At 39.8% G+C, this 22,389-nt stretch overlaps 1 protein-coding gene across 20 annotated transcripts in view; it reads left to right on the plus strand.

Moving 5' to 3' along the window:
- Positions 1–886: 886 nt before the first annotated feature.
- Positions 887–22,389, plus strand: part of mycbp2 (MYC binding protein 2) — a 66,872-nt gene continuing 45,369 nt past the window's right edge. For all 20 annotated transcript variants that reach the window (XM_080902010.1, XM_080902024.1, XM_080902021.1 and 17 more), the window contains exons 1-16: positions 887–1,617; positions 3,657–3,732; positions 10,349–10,564; positions 11,768–11,921; positions 12,122–12,318; positions 13,371–13,613; positions 13,934–14,005; positions 14,218–14,314; positions 14,411–14,484; positions 19,237–19,375; positions 19,597–19,673; positions 20,869–21,073; positions 21,173–21,337; positions 21,481–21,639; positions 21,773–21,977; positions 22,113–22,258. In XM_080902010.1, coding sequence (XP_080758136.1) covers positions 1,346–1,617; positions 3,657–3,732; positions 10,349–10,564; positions 11,768–11,921; positions 12,122–12,318; positions 13,371–13,613; positions 13,934–14,005; positions 14,218–14,314; positions 14,411–14,484; positions 19,237–19,375; positions 19,597–19,673; positions 20,869–21,073; positions 21,173–21,337; positions 21,481–21,639; positions 21,773–21,977; positions 22,113–22,258 — 2,497 coding nt within the window. In that variant the 5' untranslated portion in view covers positions 887–1,345. The remainder of the gene's footprint in view (positions 1,618–3,656; positions 3,733–10,348; positions 10,565–11,767; positions 11,922–12,121; positions 12,319–13,370; positions 13,614–13,933; positions 14,006–14,217; positions 14,315–14,410; positions 14,485–19,236; positions 19,376–19,596; positions 19,674–20,868; positions 21,074–21,172; positions 21,338–21,480; positions 21,640–21,772; positions 21,978–22,112; positions 22,259–22,389) is intronic.

Genomic DNA, 22,389 nt, shown 5'->3' on the forward strand with positions numbered 1-22,389 from the left:
CCTGCTAATTGCATCATCCGTTGCTATATCATACATGAAAGTATAAACACCTGTTTCCTTTTCCACCTTATACTGCAGTAGGGTGTTTTTTTGGCCTTTGCTTCCATTTTGATGTTACCCAACACAGTGTTTCTCCTTTTTTCTTTTTCTTTTTTATCTCTCTCCCTGGAGCTCCCCTGCACCCCTGTGTCACCCTTTAAAATATCGCCATCACCATCGCAATCTGGGTAATGCATAGCTGACGCACTTCGGTAATGTGCAGCTTTACTCTGAGGCAGTAATGAGAAGATAAAACAACCACACTCAGTGAATAATCCCCCCACAGCAGCACGGTGAAGATCAATTAAGAGGGACGGCAGATCGATAACTGCAGTCCTGGTGCCAGCTAAGGAGAAGTTCAAGAAGGTAGATCAAAGGGCAGGGTTCACAGCTACACAGGGTTCACTGTGTAAATGGAGCAATGCTAAATGGAATAGTGCAGCACGCAAAAAAAAAAAAAAAAAAAAAATCAAAGCAGTTTTAAAAATATGCAACTCTGTTTTTAAAGGCCACTCTTATTGCGGACAACGATTCCAAGAGCAATCCATCTGTGTATTTGTGTGTGCCAATTTTAGATCAACCTGGGAGGGGCCCTTGCTGTATTGACTTCTACAATTTAAATGTCCACAATCCAACTGTGCACAGTGTTCAAAAAATAGCCCTGCGGATTTGCCTTTGATCTATGAGGCCGTCCTTAGCCTCGACGATTATTTATCTGATGTAAAAAAGAAAAGTGAACTACGCATTTGCAGCGATTGTGTAAACAGAGAAGTAATTGATCAGCTAAATCAATGATAGCATCGCTCGGTTCAGACGTATGAAAATATCCCGGCATGCTGGCGACGCAAGGCTCGGCCAGGGAGGGGAGGGATGATGGAGCTAAGATGGCAGCCCAACTGAGGGTGCTGCCTCTCCGGGGTCAAGAAATATTCAAGAAACGAAGCAAAAAACGAAACTCGACAATGCGATTTTTCTAAATGAATGCTTTCGTTTCTGCTTTTTCGCGAGAAATTTCAGTTATGATTTGAGAGGATCATCCTTGGAGTCGAGCACCGTGTTGACGCTGCGGCCGGATCGCAAGACTACACTGGGTTTTTAGCTGCACCACCAGATTGGTTACAATTTGCGCTTATAACCGCTGAGGACCGTGGATGCTCGTTGTTGTTTTTTCGCAGTTCGTAGCGGACAAATGATGTGACATGTGGCGGATACATCGACACGTGGATTGCGTCTGATGGCTAGAGATTATTTGGCTGTGATATCTTTTGTGTGATATATACATATATATGCATTGTTCTGCAAAACGATGATGTGTGCTGCTGCGGCAGCGGCCGCCGGTGGTGGGATTCTGCCCTCCTTATCGCCGTCGATGGGGCTGGGTGTCAGGGTCATTTCTGGAGCAGGAGCCGACCTCTCCACCGTCGGTTCGGGGATGGGTTCTTGCCCGACACCCGGAGTCCAGTCGGATTGTCGGACTCGGTACCAGCTTTTACTCTCAGGACGAGCCCTGGCGGAGAGATACAGACGGATTTATACCACCGCCATCAACGATAAAGAGCAAGGGATAAATCAAGGAAGGTGAGCGGATAAAATGAAATCAAAAATATCGCGGAGGCTGGGCTGTCATTCGTAGGGCTAACCAGGCTAACGAAGCTAAGAGTAACCCTTGCTCAGTGGTGCGTCAGTCAATACCAATGAGCTAACTTCCACGCATATTTCTTATTATATATGGTTCTGGTTGCATCTCATTTTTTGTCACACAAGCGCGTGTTTTAACTACGGGTAGTATTTCAGGAACTCCATAATTTGTTTGCGGGTTAGCTTGCTAGGTAGCAATTTTGACTTCGACTTCCTTAGCTTATGGGAGCCATCTAAGCTAACGTTACGTTAGTTCACCCTGATGCGAGGGCTTTGCATTCCCGGTGCAAACTGCTTCGGCTATGAACTGACACACTGTGACTAAAACGCAAGCTTTTTCTACTCGAGACATGTCCACTAGCGAAAAACCTCTCTGTGGGGTGGGTTCGCGTCCAAAACGAGCTAGCCGGCTAGCTGTCATGGGAGTAGTTTGTGATGTTTTGAGTGAGGTGCGATCCGGCTAAATGCAAACATGCGCCCCACTTGTGTAATATATTTGTTTACTTATGTATTTATTTATTAAACTGTCATTTTACTTCATTGTCACCGGCCAAGTTGTGGTGTTGTGTGTCTAATTAGGCCCAACGGCGTCATTGTGAGCTAGCTATTGGGAGCATCCGACCTTTCACCAGGTTATCTTAACTTAAACCGGTTAAAGGGAGAGGGAAAAAAGTCACGAGGCTGACTTTGGCTTGCTGTGTATTTAAAAAATAAACGACAAACAAATAAAGAAACAAACACAAAACATTAACTGCTTATTGCTACTGTGCTCACACTTGTTTGATACGTGAGCCGTGTTTGGGTGAGGATGTGTGGGGAATTTGCTGAACTCATTTGCTGTTCTAGCATAAGCGGGTAATACACTTACGTCATTCTAGTAAGTCAGGTTGTAGACTGAATAGCTGGATCATCGCTGCATCCTCCCCTCACAAATCCAATTGCTGTTCTCAGTGTGTACAATGGTTGCTTTAACCAAGGACCAACATAATGCTGAACGCTACTCTGTTTTTATAAACAAATGTTGAATTAATTGGTGTATATGAAGGAGCAGGCAGAAGAAAATCCTCAGTCTGTCTAGTTGGTTGCTCATGTCCTTTTCAACTAACATCTGCCACCAGATGTTTATTTAAAAAGTGCTTATTTAAGAAGTTGCTTATTTAAAAAGTCATAGGCATGCTCAGTTGGCCTGTTTTGGAAGCTCTTTGGAGAAAGTTGCTAAAAAGGAGTATCTGGATCAGCCTTGATTGAGACCTGATATCATGCTATTTGTATGGTGCTGGAAAGCAATATTCAGCTATGCTATTAAGTAAAAAAAAAAAATAGGACACTTAAAACCTGTAAATATTTTATGCTTTTTTGTAGTGAGTAACTGTGGTGACTAATTTTAGTGGCGTTTCTATTTCTAGCTTCGTATTACATCTTATTGACAGGTGGATTTGTAAGAGAGACTGGCCACAAAAAGTCGCTGCAAAACAGATTTCAGTGACAGCTCAAAGGCATCAAAGGGGAATTTCTGCAGAAACAAACTAGTGCCTATTTTGGGAAGGTTTGATATGAGAGGCAACAGTGAATGTGAATTTCCTGATGCACTTATGGCAGTTAAGCAAGATGAACTGTGCTTATAGATCTCTTTGCTCGCTCTGCAGAGTGAAACAAAAATGAAATCGACACAGTTGTGTGGGACGTTAGAAAGAATTTAAGATTTTGACATTGAAATAGTTTGAAACCTTGCATGAAGAAGAATTGTTTACCTTCCCTCATGTCTGAAGTGTTACTATGTGCTGTCTCTTTAAGTACAATGTTGACCTTTGCTTTAAAAATAAAGTGATCCAGTTGTGCACATTTCATTTTTACACTTCCACCTTTGGATGATAGCTTGAGCAAGCTTCTACATCGTTTGAATGTTAACAAGAAGTCCAGAGTTTTTGCTTAAAAAGAGCACAGTTTTGCAAAACTAACGGATCACTGTTTGCTTCCAGGGGAAAGAAGGCATTGAGTAAGAAGAAACTTAAAAGGCGACAGAAGGTCAAGTCAAAAGTCAAATCAAGAACAAAGGTAAGAGGCACTTCAATGTCTAAAAGCTGTTAGGCAATATTAAACTTTGACTTGGACAACCTTTGCTGTACTTGTAAATCCTTAATTCACATTGCTACTACTCTGTAAAAAGTAGTAGGAAATAATCACTCATAACCCTCTCAGTGCTCCTTAAAATATTTAATAAGCATAACACATACTTTATGTATTTAAATTTCTCTCCTCGTGTGAATGAAAACATCAGTTTTATTTCGTAACTGCCATGTTTGCAAATGTGTTGGTATGTCTTTTTAGCTGGCTTGACTCTATTGAACGAATTGAACAGATTAAGGATGAGATTAAAGGCGAGATTAGCTCCTGTGTTGTCTGGAGGGTATTTGGCACAAACATTGTTTTTCGTTAAGTCGGGGCCGATCGGGCGTTAGTTAGCCCGTCCACACAAGAAGCTGACGTGGTGGATAGGCGGAATGAGAGACACATGGGAGTGGCTCTGACTTGTTCATGATGGCCTGTTGCCGAGCAACCTAATGTGTTCCACATCTCCACGGCAACTGTTTCCTGCTTCAGTCTCCTCCTTCCAAAGAGGGATTCTAGCCTGCATCAGATGATGCTGTTGTGTTTCTCTTTCAGGTGGAGACCTTGCAGGGCCAGCATTTGTTAACAAATCCTAAGATTTATACATTTTGACCTTGGACTGCTCATCTTTTTTTGTCCTACAAAACCATGAGTTCCTGCAGTCTGCCTTTGGTGCTGTTCAGTCCCAGTTAACTCGACTTAAGTTAACTTTTTATTGCATAAAAACTGCATTTTCTTCACGCAGTTGTAAAGTTGTCCAACTCTTGGTTTTTGTGGTTTTTGTTTGTAACAATTTTTGCTGCCCTCTTGGCCAGGTCACTCCTTAAAAAAAAAAAAAAAAGGTGTGAAACTCAGTGAGACCTAATAACAAAATCTGCAATAAGCACAGTCACCTTTGATTATGTCTCATGTTTTTTTTGTTGTTTTTTTTAAATTAATTTTTTCTCGTGTTTGATAGCTTGGTCTCCTTTCATGATTTCTTGTATATTTCTTAGACTTTTTTAAAAAATTATGTTTTTGAGGAGCTTACAGGCATAAGCAACAGAGATTAACATGATAATAGCAGAAGAGAAAAGAGGCTTTACTCGGACTTCTTTCGTCATCTTTTTCCTCAAGTGTTCCAGACAAGCAATCCGGCGTAGAGTGGCCGAGTCAGCTCAGGTTGAATTGCTCACAACGCTATAAGATATTCTGTGTGGTAGGCAAGGCTGGCTGGCAGGGAGGCATAAAAATGTGGGCTCTTACTCTGGCAGTCGTGCTCTATTTGTATGTGTTGTGCTCACTCTTGCTCTTTCACGCCTCTGACACTCGTGTAGTCAGACAAGAGCGTGGTTTGAAAGCTTTTCTCTCCCCCCTCCCTGTCTGCTTCTGTGCTTACAAACGTGAAAGTAGAGTGAGCATAAAGCCAGAGCATAAACACTTATCATCCTAATGAAGAGGATGATGTAATGTCTTGTGTAAAGTGAAATGTGTTTTCTGTGCCATTTAGAAAAACTGTCATTATAATACCAACATAATCGTGCAAAGTAATACATTGAAACGAATACTGTCAAACTTGTATATTAATGTCTTATTAAAGACAAACACGGGCAGTGAGCATGAGACATTTCATTCAGTGGATTTAAGAGATGTGAGGGCTTTCTAAATTAGTCATGCTATGGCAGATAATGTGATGCTGTCTTTGTACACTAGGAGCTCCCCTACCTGTGTCACACACCACAGGTGATGTAGTGTTCTTGCAACAGTTCTTTTTTTGTGTAAGTAATACTTTAATGATTTCAAAGAAAGGAATGCCTAAAACATCACATCTAAATAATATATCCTAAGGTTATATTCATATACAACTATTCTGCACTTGCGAGATACAGTTTGGAAATGTCCATAAAGAGCACATTTCCAGTTCAGAATATTCAGACCGTTGCATCTGCAAACTATTTCCAGCTTTCTCAGGTGGTTTGTGAAATAATGCAAGTGCTGGGGAAGGTTAGGCATCTAAAACCTGGATTGAATTCATTTAAAAAATGAATGAATGAATGAATAAATAAATGTGAAGGAAATAAAGTCTGGGGACTGTTGAGAGTTAATGTGTTTGTCCCAGTCCTCAATTGCATGTACTTTAGTTGCCGCACTAAATAAATGTGACCACTTCCTGTATTTGAACTACTTTTTGACATTGTAGCTGTATGAATGTTTTGATACATGGGGAAATGTGAAATAATTTTGACGAATGACGTGGCAAATATAATCAATAGTGTCTCTGTTTCTGCACGCATTTCAACAAACGAAGAAGAAATAAATACCACAGCACATTAATGTGCATAAAGTATCAAAATGGAAAGGAAGTGATCAAATGTCACCAGTAGGTGTGGGTAGCTGGGCCATATTATTTGGGTTAATACTGGTTAAAAACAAAGGAGGTTATAAGGTGTTATCAGAGCAAAGTAATAATTCCCTAGGCAGGATGACAACACAATCCCAGACATGTCTGAGAATGAGAGCAGTGCATCAACCTCGAGTGACAATTTAGTACCTAAAAAGAAAAAAGAAGGCATGCCCTTCAATAAAGCGCAGTATTTTGCCAAATATACAATAAAGCTTTTCTAGCTAAAGGTGAAAACAACAAACTTGTTTGACCACTTAAGTCAAAAACACACAGTTCAGTATATCCAGGCTCTGAAGGGATGTAAAAGGGGGGATGAACTGGTGATTGACCTAAAAGTAAACTAGTGACTCAATCAAGCGTTGCTGGAGCGCTCCTGTCAAAAGGAAGAGCAAACGTGGATGGAAACTAATGACATGGTTGTGTGGTGGAAAAGGAGGGCTTTAGCAATTAAAAGCTGGAACCAAGAAAAAACCAGGTGGAAAATATTTGTCAGTTTTAATATGTGACAGTATTGCGCAGTTCTTGAATGGTTACAAGGAGATGTCACTTTAGTCATGGTTAAAATAAAATGTTAAGATGCTATCTTACTACTTTTGTGCCTACATTACATTTGACTTATTCTGTGACACTGCATATAATGCTGTGTCACTACTATTTCTCTGTAATGCTGCTGGCACTTTGAAGCAGTAGATTCACATTTTGAATGAGGTACTCTGTCCTCAATGACAGTGGCTCATTGGAAAAGAAGGCTGGAAGATGGCCTTCATTTCATTTGGACTAATAAATGCTACTGCCGTGCAAGCTTCAGTAATCGATAAAATCTTGTTCAGTATTTTCTATATCATCATAAATATAATTATAGCAAAGTTCTTTAAATGTTGAATTTTGAGGCTGTTTCCCATCACTGATCTGTTTATTACAAAAAAGTCTATATCAATCTTAATCACAGATTTTTGTAGAAAGTCTATCTAGAGATTTCCTGTTTGACTTCCTCAAAATTGAACAAAAGCAATTCTGCAAATTCATTTTTATTTTTATTTTTAATAAATATTGTAGGCTGAAGCGTCATTGCTCATTTCCTTCTTTGGGGAATGTGCTGACAGAACTAAATACCTCAAATCAAAGATGCTCTTTGAGCTGATGATTGATCTTATTTATGATACTATGTGCAACCAATAGGAAGAAACTGCAGGACAAAGCCAGAAAACATGATGACAATGATCAGCAAGTATAGCACCACACATTCAATTTAACATGTGTAGTGGAGGCACCTCTGTCTGATTATAAAGTTAGTGCAGTCCTAGAGAGTTGATATTTCTTTTGTTAATGCGTCCTGCATAAATCGCTGATTGAGACATTTCACCCTAATCACAAATGTAAATCACTGGTAGGTAGGCTTGGATGTCTAGCAGACAGAGGTGATCTGTCAAAAGACCAGGGACATGGTATAAAACCTGATTAATGGGTTAGCAAGGTATGCTGAACTTCATGTCAGAGTTTACATTGTTGGAAGTAGCTGAAGATAGCTCTCACTTAATCTGGCTAGATCACCATGGTAACTGATGGTGGACACATAAGCTGGTTTAAAATTCACAGCTTATTTTATTTTTTCTGTCTTTCTGATCAAATGCTACATCAAAGGCCACCTTTTAGCACGTACAGATTCTTGAGTTAAAAAGCTTGAGTTAAAACAGACAGTTGCTAGGCTGACTGGGGTTTGGTTTGAACTTGTTTTAGAGTACATCTGTTAGGCAATTCATGATGCTATGGACTAAAAGTCAGGATATCTTGTCTTCAATTTATCTTTCATCTGTGGTCCATGACTTCTTGTTGCTCAGTAAAGGGTTGGTTGCAGTAGCTTAGGACTGCTAATGTATTGCAAACATATATGGAAATTCTATACCACTCTCCATGATGGTGCTCTCCACACTGCTCTCTCAAATGGCATGAAATGATGAGTAATGCTCCTGAAAAATTTAATTTATCATTATACTGCTGCGGCTCTTGTAGTGATGGTGTAAAAAGCTATTTTGGTGAAGTGTGCTGCATGTGAACCCACAATATTGAGTTTGGCTGCTACTTCAAATATGTCTCAAAGCCTAGTGCTGTCATACAGAGATGAGCTGCAGAAGTAACAGTTAAAAATTAAATAAAAGCTACTGCAATTGCTTTATGTAGATGGAGACATGTCTATAGCGATCAGAACGTATTGTTTTGATCATATAAATCATTTTTATTCACATAATTGATACATGATATAACCAGATTTTTTTTTTTTTTCCCCTTTTTTGTATTTAAGAACATTTATAAAGTAACAAACCGTAGGTACGACTTTATGTTGTAATTTAAGTACCTCTTTGCACTAAAGATTTTGGTTTCTTTTATCTAGCATTAACTCCAAATCTTTGAATTACATTTAATCAGATGACCATCTAGTCTAATAATGTCTTCATGCTTATTAATATAGGGTTGAAGCTTGAACGGTTTGGAAGCAAGACACAAAAAAAATTGTATAAATATTAATCAAACAATAAATGTCTTGGTATCCAGTTCTTGTAGAGACGGGCCAAAACTGCTGAGCTTCTTGCATTAAACCCACAGCTTCAGCTTGCAGGATTTTGATGTACCTTACCCTTCGGTTTTTACTTTATCTCCTCAGAAATCATATTTTCCTTGCTTCATGGGTTGTTACAGTCTTCTGTGTTCAAAAAGGCTTTAAGTGCTCCGTGCAGACAATGTGCTCCTTTGTAAATACTGCACAGTCACTTGGTCACAAGAGGCTAGGTAGGAAAGCAGGAGACATAAGTGTTAGATGAGGGCTGGAGGCTGATTTGAGCTGAAAATGAATGACCTTTCTTCCCAAATAGATGACATCACCCTCTGTGACGGTGATGCCAAAAGTGCAACACTGGGAGAGAGGGACAATCGATCAATGTGATTCTCTAGAGGTTGCCTCAGGACTGTAGATCAAAATGCTTTGCTTGGTGGGATGGTGAAAGCTTATCAGTTAGTTTATCAAGTTTCTCTGTGAGCTGTAGTTTCTCCAGTGATTATTTGGATTGGAGTCCTTAATCTTTGATGTAATGATTAGGATGCAAATTCTCCCTGTTGACTGGTCCAACTCGTTTACATCAGTGATGGCTGACTTGATATTACAAACAGCACTTAGTGTAACACAATTAAACAACATGCAAGAGGCACCATCAGCAAGACTTCTCTAAAATGTCTTTTTGTTTCTAATCCCAGTAGGCATGGGTAGAGATTGTAGACTGTTTGCCTGTTCAGTGTTAATAATTGAACCTTTTAATTGTAATTGTGTAACATAATGAGGATTTTTAAAAATATTTTTAATTGAAGAATTATCTGCTTTAAATTTCTCACCTCACTGCACAACAGTGATGATTTACGTTTATTATTATCTTTTTATTTATTTTTTTAGAAATAACTTGGCCATGCCAGCTTATTTTCTCTTGAGTGCCTTTTAAAACTTTAATTTCACCACCTTTTTTGTTGCAAAGACATCCTTAAGCATTTTTTCAGTTTAACTTTTAAGTTCAGCTCGAACTAAGTGGACTAAAGGACACGTTTGCGCACTGTTTATTCAGAATATTGTGTAATTAATTTTGCAACCGCGAAAATGGTCTTGAGCGGTTCTTGAAATTGGGAAACGCTCGCCTAGTCTGTACAAAGCAAGTGTCCTTAGGAGTCTGAAGCAGAATGAAGAGTTCTTTATTTTCACAGTCACCACGTGAGAGGACAGTGATGGAACTAACCGTGTAAATATGGTGTTCAGCAGACGTCTTACACTCCCAATTTATTTTGGTTATATAATTTTGTTTCAACTTGCATGTAACAGAAAACATCTGCACAGAGTCCCTGAGGTGTAGATTTCGGGAGATTTTCTCTGAGGGATTCTTACCTCATTTGTTGTGGTCAGTAGGCAATGTGCTTTAGAAGTGGGGAGGGTATCGTCAGTGGGCCAAATTAAATTCCTTCTAAAGTAACTGAGTCATGAGGTACACAAAGGAGGAATGGATTACCTACTTGTCAATGTACAGCAGTTATTTTACTGTACCAAAGTGTATTGAATTTTACTATAAATATTGATGTTACAGTTTATAAATGTGGTTTATAATGAGGATTTTCTAACCGACCCTCCTCACTCTTGTTTCCACACAGGCCGAGAGTCTAGATGGAGCACTCTGCGTGCCAGACATCAAGCTACACAGCAACCCTTCTGCATTCAATGTCTACTGCAACGTGCGGCACTGTGTGCTGGACTGGCAGCAAAGAGAGGCCTCCCTGGCGCTGGCCTCCAGGAGCTCGGTACAGAGCGGCGACTCAGACAGCGAGGAGGAGGAGGAGTACCGCGAACCAGCCGTGAAGCTGCCAAAGGTACAAGCAAGGAAGAGCAATATCAGCTGCTTATGTTGTTGTTAGCTGCACTTCCTACTAAAGCGAGCCAGCGTATTCTTTTGATGGATCTGTGAGATCCTTTAGGGCTTATTGTTTTTATTGTCATAATTGAGGTTTGTGTTACCAGAGATTTCAAACAACCCCCACCCCAAATCCTGTGAGGCTTCCCCAACTATGTCCTTTTCTCCGTGTGCCTGTTAGAAAAATAAATTCACTCTGTGCCCCTGCTGTTGCCGGGCTGACATTTACACCTGGGAGCAAATTTTACAGTTTGATTTCTAATAAAACTGTCTAAATTAGCTTTCTAAATCTGCATGACAGAAAATTTTTGCTCAATGAAAATACTTGCATCTTATGAATACTGAGTGCTGCTGCTCCCTCGTTCACAGCATTTTTGGATTTGACTTTTTTTTTTTTATTACTATTATTTTTATTTATTTTTAAAAACCAGATCCCCATCACGATGCAATCCTCTCAGGGATTTGTCTCCTTCTGGTCCCGATCTAGTGATCTTTCACTCTTTGTTTCACACTTCATTGTTTAAAAATAATCCTGACTAATCAGTTTTGTTAAGATAAATGTTGTTTTATCACTGATACCTATGAAATGATTGGTATTGATATATTTGCCAATTTGATCTTTAATTTTAGCTCAATAACGGTGGCTAACAAACACTGTGATCGTAAGCGTCAGTGAAGTCTCAGCTACAAAAATCTTGAAAGTCTTTTTAAAAATATTATGTGTTTTGCAATTTTCCATTATTTTTTCGTGCTGTGCCATTTGTATCCTCCTGTACATTAAAAAAAAAAAAATCCATTATACTATATTCGTTACACTGATTTTAAGCTTTCACAAAACAAGTTCTTCAATGAGACATGAAAGGACATTTGAATCATTATGTGATTCACTAACAAGCAATTCTGAGAGGGGAATGCTGAATGCCTTCCACTCTTCTCCACATAGCCAAGTAGGTCTGTCATTATACAAAATCTAAGTCCTTCGTAGTCCTCTGCATGCTGTGGGGCCCTGATCAGATGTAGTGGCATTGACTGTAAACATCCACTTCAAACCTTTTAGGGCATGCTCATCTGTTTGTTTTAAAATATATAAAAGAAAGCAATTTAACTTGGAGTGCGTTGTTGATTAGCTCATAGAAACCGTGTTCCTTTGGTGCATCTGCAGATCATTGGCATTGGCCTGTGTGGGGTTTTTGAGCTGATAAAAGAGACTCGGTTCTCTCACCCTCTGCTGTGCCTGCGTAGCCTGCAGGCCTTGCTGGACATGCTGCAGGGACAACAGCCTGAGGGCTTCCAGACTGAGCCACCTGATGTGTTAGGTAAAGCAGTATGTGTACTGTCTAATGCATTCCAATGTAATTAGCATATTGTATTTGAAGTATAAAATGCTTATTTTTATGTTGAATCTACCAAATATATAACGTTTGTCGTTATTACTTTGTTCAGCCATCTTTACATATTACACTTTAATTGTTTCCTCAAATGGCCAACCTTCCAACCATTTCTTTTGCTTTGCCAGAGTCTCTTTTCCAGTTGTTGTTGGAGACCACGGTTCGGAGCACAGGACCCAATGACCCAACGGGACAGGCCATCACTGCGCTGTCCTGTGCCTGCCTCTTCAGTCTGGTGGTGGCCTGGGGAGACACGGGGAAGATCCTCCAGGCAGTTTCTGCCATTCTTACAAATAATGGCAGTCATGCCTGCCAGACAATACAGGTAAGCAACTAATTCAAACAAATTTGACTGATTGTACATGTGTGTCTTAACTCTTTTTACATGTCTATGATTCATTTTCGAAATCAAAGACAATGTAAGAAGAGTGTCAGTCCACCCTAGTCTTTGTACTTTTTTGTTATGCGTTTCTAGAACAAGTACATTCTGAGATTTCACAATATTTAAATGATTATCTGTTTAAATCTCAGTCAGATGTCTTGGAAGTAGACATTTATGTGATCCTCTTTGGTTAAGCACAAGCTGGAATCCGTTGAATATGATCTTTTCAGTTTCTAAACATTTTCCACCAGAACATGTAACCCTTCTCTCATGTGCTCCATATTGGTAAACATGTTTTTGATTACCAAAGTGCATGCTGAAGTGGATAAAGGAACCTGGCTCCATGCGTTTCTCAGTGCAGGGAGTCTCAGGGCAGTGTCTGGACAGCACAAATTGAGTTTTGGAAAATGTCAGGCTGCTCTGATCTCCGGTTTGATTATTTTACCCTGACTGCATTCTTCCGCCAATTAGTCATTCTTCTGTTTGCTTCTGTCCATAGCTTGTCTTTTGCAATGTTTTTTTTATTTCCTCTGCTCTATACCAAGCTGTTCTTTCGAATTCTTTGCCAAGTTGAACAGCAAGTGCTAATAAGTGGAAAGGGTTTGTGACTGAAAACATACTTCTCCTTTTTCTGCATTTGGATGCAATTTCCACATGTGATTGTGGCATAGCGGGGACTTGTAGGCTCACACATTTTATCCTATATAAACACTGGGCTGTGTTTGTATTTGTTTTTTCCCCTTCTTTGCTTATCTTTTATGTATTAAGTGGATTATGAATCATCACAATGGCAGTCAGGCTTTTTGGGAGATGTGGGTCTGCGCCTGTCTATGTTCCGTTTCTTTTTTTCTTTTGTGTTTGTTTGCTTTTGTGTTAACAGTAAGATCAGAAGTATGTGTAATGGCTGCCATGGGAGATTGTGTGAAAATGCCACAGACAAAAAAAATGTACAGGAAACTGCAAGTTTTCCTTCTTGTCTTCCTAAATCTCACCAGGTTCCCACCATACTGAACGCGTTACAGAGGAGTGTACAGGCTGTTCTGGTGGGAAAGATTCAGATCCAGGATTGGTTTGGAAATGGCATCAAACGTGCAGCCTTGATGAACAAGTGGGTCCTGAAGGAGGTGACCATTGATGAAGATGAGCACTGCCTCCTGCAGACTGATGGTTCCTTCCTGTATTTGCTCTGCAAGGATGGACTCTACAAAGTGGGCTCTGGATACAGCGGCACTGTCAGGGTGCGTAGCAAGAGCTGCATATCAGCTTTGTGCAGTTATATTGCTTGAATTTTTCAAAAGCTTTCTGCAGCGTCAGAAAATGACTTGGCTTCAAAAAACTTCAAAATGTTTTATTTTTTTAAAAATACCCAGTTTATGGAAAAAAAATTTGTTTGGAGCAACATGGTTTTTCTTCCAACTTTTTTACAACAGTGCTTTAAAAGTGAAAATTAAGATCATTTTCATTATTCATCAAATAAACCTTTTTTGTTTTGTATGACTTTATTTAAGGCTTGTAACTGTTAGTTTTTGTCTTCTCGTGTGTATTCAATTCCTCACAGGGCCACGTGTACAACTCCACGTCTCGAATCAGAAACCGAAAGGAGAAAAGATCCTGGCTGGGCTTTGCTCAGGTGAGTAATGCAAATATTGACATGTACACATTTTTCTTACATTTTGTTGAATAAGAATAAAGAAAACGTTGAAATATGTGTACGTGTATGTACGTATTTATATACACATGTGTGTATATATGTACGTATACACTTGTGTGTGTGTGTGTGTGTATATAAACACGATTGGAGCTAGTCATTGACTTCATTGATCATCTGTGTTTTGTCTTCAGGGGTATTTGTTGTATCGGGACACAAGTAACCACAGTATGTCGGCCCTGAAGATCAACCCTGAGACTCTGGAGCATGAGGGGACGGTTGCAATGCCAGGTGATTTATTGACTTGTATTTAAACACCTCAATTAGGCATTAAATTTTCAGTGAACAAAATATCAGGTATATTAACCATCACATTGAATTTTGCAGGTCAGCATTCAGATGGACAGAACATCATCTTCACTGATGGAGAATATATTAACCAGATTGCAGCCTGCAAAGATGTAAGTTTAGTGTTCCTGCTAAAGCCCATCAGTATTCAGTTTTACAGTAACACACTTCATCTTTTTTAGACTCTTAGAAGAATGTGGTGAACTTAAACTGAAACTGATTCAGTATGCAAAATATATGTTTTTCCTGCATGTTTAACTAAACCCTGAAGAAGCTAGCTGTGCATCTGTACTGCTGAGTCTGCTGTAAACACAGGGGAGAGAGCTGGCTTTATTATGCACCCACTTTCTTTTTAATTCTAATGAAATTGTAGTTTTGAATTTTGAATTAAGATAGTTGCAAATTTATTCACATTAATATAAATCTATAGGCAAGGTAAAAGGCTTTCGGTGCAGGAAGCTATCTGGTTTCCATTTGTAGTTTGCTTATAGTCCATGGTCAATAGACAAATCATGTTTGAACAGGCTTAGATTGTCCATTAACATGGCAAGGCAGAGAGGCAGCGTATTTCGCCTAAATGCGGTTGTGAAATCATCTGTCAAACAACGATTTAGCTTTAAGCCTTTGAAAGTTATCTGCTTTCATTAACGGTGACTGGCAGATGGAACAGGAAGTCTTGCCCTACTCATCTGATGACTACACAGGAAGCATCAAGAAACTTGCTGTTGACAACAGAAGCAACTGCTGGATTTATGGCCCTGCATTTATAGCCATTTGCATAGCTTTTAGGCTCTGCAGAAAGCAGGATTAAGGAATTCAACCAATGCAGAGGCCAGCAGTGAGGATGCTATATGTAGGCTGACTGAAAATTAGTTGAAACATTTGCAAACGGAAAAACAGCAGTGTTCGCTATGGCGTGCGATCAGATATCAAGAATACATTAAGAGAAGCAAAAAAACGGTGGCTGCTGTGGACGGTATATGTTGTTTGGTTTGCTCTGCATAGCATCTATGGATTACCAGTGGAGTACCACGCTTGGACCATGAAGTTCCCAGATTCAAAAAACAAGTCGCTGATTCGCTCAGAAAAGCACGTCTTCCATTAGTACCTACTTGGATCGGCTCAGTGTGTTTTCCATTGCAATAGAGTACAACCTAAGTGTGTGGGGTCGTTATAACAACACAGCCAAGCATCCCATGACATAATTTGTATGTGACATGAACGCTACAACAAAAGCAGACATCAAGGCAATGGTAGATGTGCTGATCAGTCTGACGTCACATTTTCGGATCGCTTTCAGGTACTAAAAAAAGTACCTGGTACCTAGGGCTGCTCGATTATGGCAAAAATGATAATCACGATTATTTTCACTGAAATTGAGATCACGATTATTTGACGATATTTATTTAACCCTTTAAGACCTACCATAGAACCAAGTCCACCAGAGCTTATATTATTTTTTTTTACATGTTGTAGTGCCATTTGTGGGAGCATTTCAAGTTGCTATACATCAATACAACTGTTATAGCCCATATTTTAATAATATGTATGCATTAAGTCCATAGTAATTACATAAATTGCAAAAAAGTGCAATAAACTACAAAAAAAATTGAAAATCGTTTTTGTTTTGTTTACATATATTTCTACTTGGAGAAATTTAAGAGGTTTATCCCTCAAAACTTTAAATACAATAAAGTTGCAAAAAAATAGTTTCCCACCACAGGAAATTTATTTTGAGTGTCTTCATAGTTTTATTTTGGAGATACAGCAATTTTTATATACTGCAGGAAAAACAAAAAACAATCCTATGATGCAAATTTGCAAAGAAAACAGCAGGTGCATCATTTCACTGTGGGAAGTGTTACGAACAGCTGATAGTAACGGCAAAGCGTGTTTCTGGAATATTATGTTTTTGTTCCTGCAAGCGCTTTTTATGCAATTTTTGCAAAGCTATATGTGGAACGAAACCGTGACCGAGGACAAGCTGATGGCATCAGATGTAAGTACAACTCCTCCGGTTTCATATGCAAAACAAATTATTGCGCTAGCTTACACGGTTCAGGTTCTACAGGGATTTAAAAATAGTTACGCAAAACGGAGCGTGCTGCTCTGACCGGCTTTAAAGGGTTAACAATAACTTTAAAAAAATAATATAAAATAGTGTGCAACACCACTGAAGTTTTTTTTTTTTTTTTTTTTAAACTCTCTTTTCAACCAACAGCAGTCACTCTCCTCTCCAAATAACTTCTGCTTAGCTTTCCGAGCTTCCCTCGGGTCCTCTTAATCAGCGGTCTCCACCCTTTTTTGCGCCACGGACCGGTTTATGCCCGACAATATTTTCACAGACGGCCTTTAAGGTGTCGCGGATAAATGAGGGAGGGGCTAATAATCGGCTCAGTCATTTTTAATGATCGTTGAAAGCCCAGATCGTAATCGTGATTAAAATTCGATTAATTGAGCAGCCCTACTGGTACCTACCAGATATTACCACTTAATGGAAAACCTTAAAACCTGTGTCAGTCCGTACCAAGCCGCCCCAAGTAGGTAAAAATGGAAAAAGGGCTATACAAAGAATTGTTTTGCTTCTCTTTTGAATTGTCAAACTTGAATTGAATGGGGAAAGATGGCCACTTCATACCAGCTGGTATGAATTCTCATAGTGACAAATCATTTTTACACGCACTTGTGCAATGACATCCTTACCTTCTTAACAGTGCTATCTGCTTCGTTTCCTTTTGTTAGTTAAAATGAGGTTAACTTTTCAACTTGACTGGACCAGTGAGGCATCTGTCTCTCCCTCACTCCAAAAAGACTCTCAGCTGATCACCAGCTGTGCCGTACAGTAGGGCTGGGTATCGTCACTGATTTCTAGAATCGATTCAATTCCGATTCACAAGGTCCCGAATCGATTCGATCCACGATTCGATTTAATTCGATTCGATTCGATTTAAATCTGGGAAATTTTGACAGTCAGAGATATAATTCAGATCAGGACATTTACATATTTTTGTATCTATAAAAAGGAAGCTGACACTCTCAAGACTTTATCCAAGGTGTGAGCATCACAGCAGATGCCTTTGTGTCAAAGTAGCTGAAGATAAAACACAGAAAAACATGTAGGTGATTTTCCTGGCCTGGGATTTTATAAAAATATTCTGCAGTACATCAAAAACGAAAGAAAACCATTAATTAATCAACATTACCTCTGACGTTACAGCGGTTTTATTAGAGACATGGCTAAGCATTTTGCATTTTGAATAATTTTAAAAAGTTTCAATTTGTTCAGTATTGAACAGCAGAAATGAGGTTTTCTTTTCGGAAGAATGTAAAAGGGGAAAAAACAGCGGCCGACAGCGCTGTAAACAACAGTAGACTTGTGTAACAAGCAAGCGAATAATGAAGAAAGCGAAACTGTTCGAGAGAGAGGGGGGGGGGGGGGGGGAGAGAAGGGGGGGGGGGGGGGGGGAGAGAGAGCTGCGCATCGCAATGGAAGCAAAACAGTAAAAGAGTGAATTCATGACGATGTTTATGTGAAGCGTTTGGATCTTCTTTTGCTGCTGATTCGGTCAATATTGTTTGGAGAGAGATCAAACTAACAGCCTTAGAATCAGCGCATAAAGGGCGTGAACACAAAGCGCGGACCCGGATCAGCGAGCTGTCGGCTTTCAGCCCCGACTGTGAGAAAGGCGACATCTAACTGATTCTGATCCGCGGGTCGCGCTGTGTGTTTAAGTCTATGTGCAGAATCCCTGTACCTGCTCTCATTTACTGTTTGGTGGTTCTTGAAATTTTGTGAGATGTCACCAGAGATTCTGGCATTTCGGACAAAATAAATTTATATTAAAAAATCGATTCAGGATTTTAATGAATCGATTTTACGTTATCCAAGCCAGAATCGATTTTAATCGATGAATCGATTATAAAAACCCACCCCTACCGTACAGGGGGTCCAGCTGTGTTTGTGTGTGTTGTGTATATGTGTGTGTGGCAGTGAGGCAAATGGCACCACATGTGGGTATTCAGCTGGCAGCTTAAACCACCTATAGTTGGAGTTTAATGATTTGAGGCCCATATGCTCTGCTCTGTGGAAATTAAAGCACATTAGATGAGTCTGTCATTATCACCACGCAGTGAAAACCAGAATAGTCCCACGTCCCAGCATCCACCCCTCAGTTATATCCCTGTTATCTTATAATTATTTCCTCGAGGTCTTCCCATTTTTACTGTTTTCTTTTCTGTAAATCGTCACGGCCATAGTCATATGTCCTGCGCTCTGCCATGAATCAATGTGATCAATCAGCGTGTCACGCTCTACACCATGCTATTAATATTGTCACTGAAGGGGATTTCAGTACTTCTCTCCACTAATTTATATATAAAACACAATTCTGAGTTGATTAATAAGTAGAACCTGTGAAGAATGGACAAGATTTTTTTGCACCTAAAACTTTTTGTTTTCTGTTTGTAGTCCAAAATCTATTGACTTTATTTGAGAGGGCTTTGGCTGCATACATGTAAACAGCTATCATGAAAAGCAAAAGAGTGATTGAATGTGCTTTAATATACACAATGATGAGCAGATTGAGATAGAAGCTTTGGGCTAGATGTCCACACTAAAAGCCCCCAAAATATTGTCCGTTATCCCCAGAGGCTAAGTCAGCAGACTAGCTAATAAGTTGTAATGAATGAGTAATTGATTCTTCATGCAGTTCATTAGTTATTCACTTTGGGTGTGACCCATTGTAATGATGGGAGCAGGGATGCATTTTCTCTAAACAGAAGTGTCTTTTGTTAAATGGGCCTGGACCATACGTGACACTGTTGCAGTGTTTTGCCATGAAGCTAAGCTGTGTTCTTTCCTGCAGGATGGTTTTGTAGTACGGATCTATACTATGAGTTCAGACCCGGCCCTGCAGCAGGAACTGCAGCTTAAGCTGGCAAGGAAATGTCTGCACGCTTGTGGCATCTCTCTTTTTGACCTCGAGAAGGATCTGCACATCATCAGTAAGTGATGCAAAATACAGATAATATGTGTAATAAAGCTTCACATGCTTTTGTATACCTGCTGGAAGCATTCTGCAGTATACTTGTGTTTGCAAGGTTGCAAATGTGTCAAAAATTGCTCATAACTTAATGGGATTCTTTTTTTTTTAAAAAATGGTGCACAGTACTTCCAATCCTGTCCCCTTGTGTTTTTGGCTCTAAATGCTATGTTCTTCTCTCAGGCACAGGCTTTGATGAAGAGGCAGCATTGCTTGGAGCAGGCAGGGAGTTTGCTCTGATGAAAACTGCCTCAGGAAAGGTGAGACTGGTGGCGTGTCTGAAATGTTTAACAAAAATGAATGTTGGAAGCGCTTCAGCTGCTGAGCTTAAGAGCTTTTGTCTTGCCAATGACAGACCAGGCACTTTGAAGGGTGAACCTGTGGTGGGGGAAGGACTCAGTTGTGTTCCTGCTTGTTTGACTGCATTAAGCCCATCGTACAATTTAACATTCCTGCAGTTTATAACATCTGTACATAGTTAGCCTTAGTCAGATTTTCCAACATCAAGCTGCACAAAAGCCTAATAAGACAGACCTTTATGTTTAGGAAATGTTTGCTAGCCCTCTTAGCTAAATTATCTTTAAATAATACAAAATTACAGAGTTGTTTTTATGTCTTAATGTCTGCCTTTTTTGTGCTGTCAGGACACAGCCTTTATTAGTGGTTATAGGCAGGCTGAGCTAAAAAGCTTCTGAACTGGCGTTCCTGTATTTCAGCCAGCTATGCAGTGAGTCTCGCCCTACAGTACAATGTCAGCAACTTCAGGGAGGCACAACAAGGCAGACTGGAAGAGAAGCTTCCTATAGTTTTTGAATTTATATAAGAGCAGAATCAACAGGTGTTATCAAAACTGTCGATACAAGTAATTAAGTGATCAGAGGTTTACAATACTCTCTTGTATAATAAGATGAGAATGCTAACTATGAATGTGGTTTGGGTGTGTGATTGTTTGTGCCTTTTTATTTTTTGTAAGTGTGGCACAGTGTGCTTCTCTTCTGCAGTAGATAGCAGTCTAGGATAGTTGTGTGTTACACATTCCTTTGTGTAGAGACCTAAACTCACAACGCGTTTTATCTGCATATTACCAAGAGTGGATGGGTACAATGGGAACAGATGAATTTTATCCATAAGAAAGTATAAGCATTTAACTCATGACCCAGATTGGGTATGCTTAATGCATGCTACTGTTCTCTCAAATGCTACTGGAGGTAGTGGAGTTGTTTCCAAAGTGAGTGCTGGATAATCTGAGTCATAAAAATTATTTTGCATACCACACCAGACTTTTACACATATGACTAAAAGCTCTTGTATTTGAATTGGCAGCATACACACAAACAAACTTTAGTATAAGAGCCTCAGACTAACATTTTGTAATCTTAAATTTTCTTTTAAAACCCAAACTGTTTTCAGTCTTTTTGCATGTGTTTAAATGAGTCTCCTTGTGTTTTATTTTAGATCTACTATACAGGAAAATACCAGAGTCTGGGTATAAAACAGGGTGGCCCATCAGCAGGGAAATGGGTGGAATTGCCCGTTACGAAATCTCCGAAGATTGTCCAGTTCTCAGTCGGCCATGATGGCTCTCATGCGCTGCTAGTGGCTGAAGATGGAAGTGTATTCTTCACAGGGTCTGCCAGCAAAGGGGAAGATGGAGAATCTAGTGAGATGACTGTTTTCAAACATTCACCTTGTTAAAACCGGAATGAAAGCCAACTTGGCTGAGAAGCTAAATGTGATGTCTGTTGTGTTCTTTTTTCAGCTAAAAGTCGTAGACAGCCCAAGCCGTACAAGCCCAAGAAAATGATCAAACTGGAGACCAAGACAGCCGTGTACACAGCATGCAACAATGGCAGCAGCAGCATTGTCACCAAGGATGGAGAACTCTACATGTTTGGCAAAGATGCTATATACAGTGACAGCACCTGTGAGTTGACAGAAACGGAGCATAGATATTTCAACATTCCCTTGTCTGGTTTAATCAACGCTCTACAATAATTAAAATTTGTGTCCAAAAGAATTGCTCATTCTCTAAAATCTTTATATTCAATATTATTTTCCTCTCTACAGGTCAGGTGACAGACCTCAAAGGTCATTTTGTAACTCAGGTTGCCATGGGTAAGGCTCACACATGTGTTCTGACCAAAAACGGTGAAGTGTGGACGTTTGGGGTGAATAACAAAGGCCAGTGTGGTAGAGACACCGGAGCCATGAGCCAGGCAGGAAAAGGTGAGAAGATGGACAAACACACACAGACAGATAAACATAATAAAATCACTCAATTTGAGTTTTCCATTTAAGTACCGTTTTAAATTCTGATCGATCTGATGATTTTCTTTTTTTGTGGACATATCTGTTGTAGCATTTGGTGTTGAGAACATGGCCACAGCCATGGATGAGGACCTAGAGGATGAGTTGGAGGAGAAAGAAGAGAAGAGCATGATGTGCCAGCCAGGCATGCACAAGTGGAAATTGGACCAGTGCATGGTTTGCACAGTGTGTGGAGACTGCACTGGCTACGGTGCCAGTTGTGTCAGTAGTGGACGACCAGACAGAGTGCCGGGAGGGTAAGAGACTTATGTCAGGACAGCATCTGTGTTCTTAGGAACCAAAAAAATACTCATGACTGATGGGATCTTTTTAACTGCATTAAAAAAAAAAAGTGATATGAATATCTGTTTTGTTTGTTTACTTTGAACCAGTATCTGTGGCTGTGGATCTGGAGAGTCTGGCTGCTCAGCGTGTGGCTGTTGCAAAGCCTGTGCCAGGGAGCTCGATGGTCAGGAGGCCAGGCAGAGAGGCATCTTTGACGCTGTGAAGGAGATGATTCCATTGGACCTGTTGTTAGGTATGCTAAATGATATCTTCCAGCATATTAAAGCCCAGATTTTAATCGTGTTGGCGCAGTGACAAATGCAAGGAGCTAGCCAAAGAACTGCCCATGCTATTTTGGTTCATGTGAGTGTAAAAGTGCAAAGG

The sequence above is a fragment of the Rhamphochromis sp. 'chilingali' genome (genome assembly GCF_963969265.1).
Source record: "Rhamphochromis sp. 'chilingali' genome assembly, chromosome: 14".
Taxonomy (NCBI): domain Eukaryota; kingdom Metazoa; phylum Chordata; class Actinopteri; order Cichliformes; family Cichlidae; genus Rhamphochromis; species Rhamphochromis sp. 'chilingali'.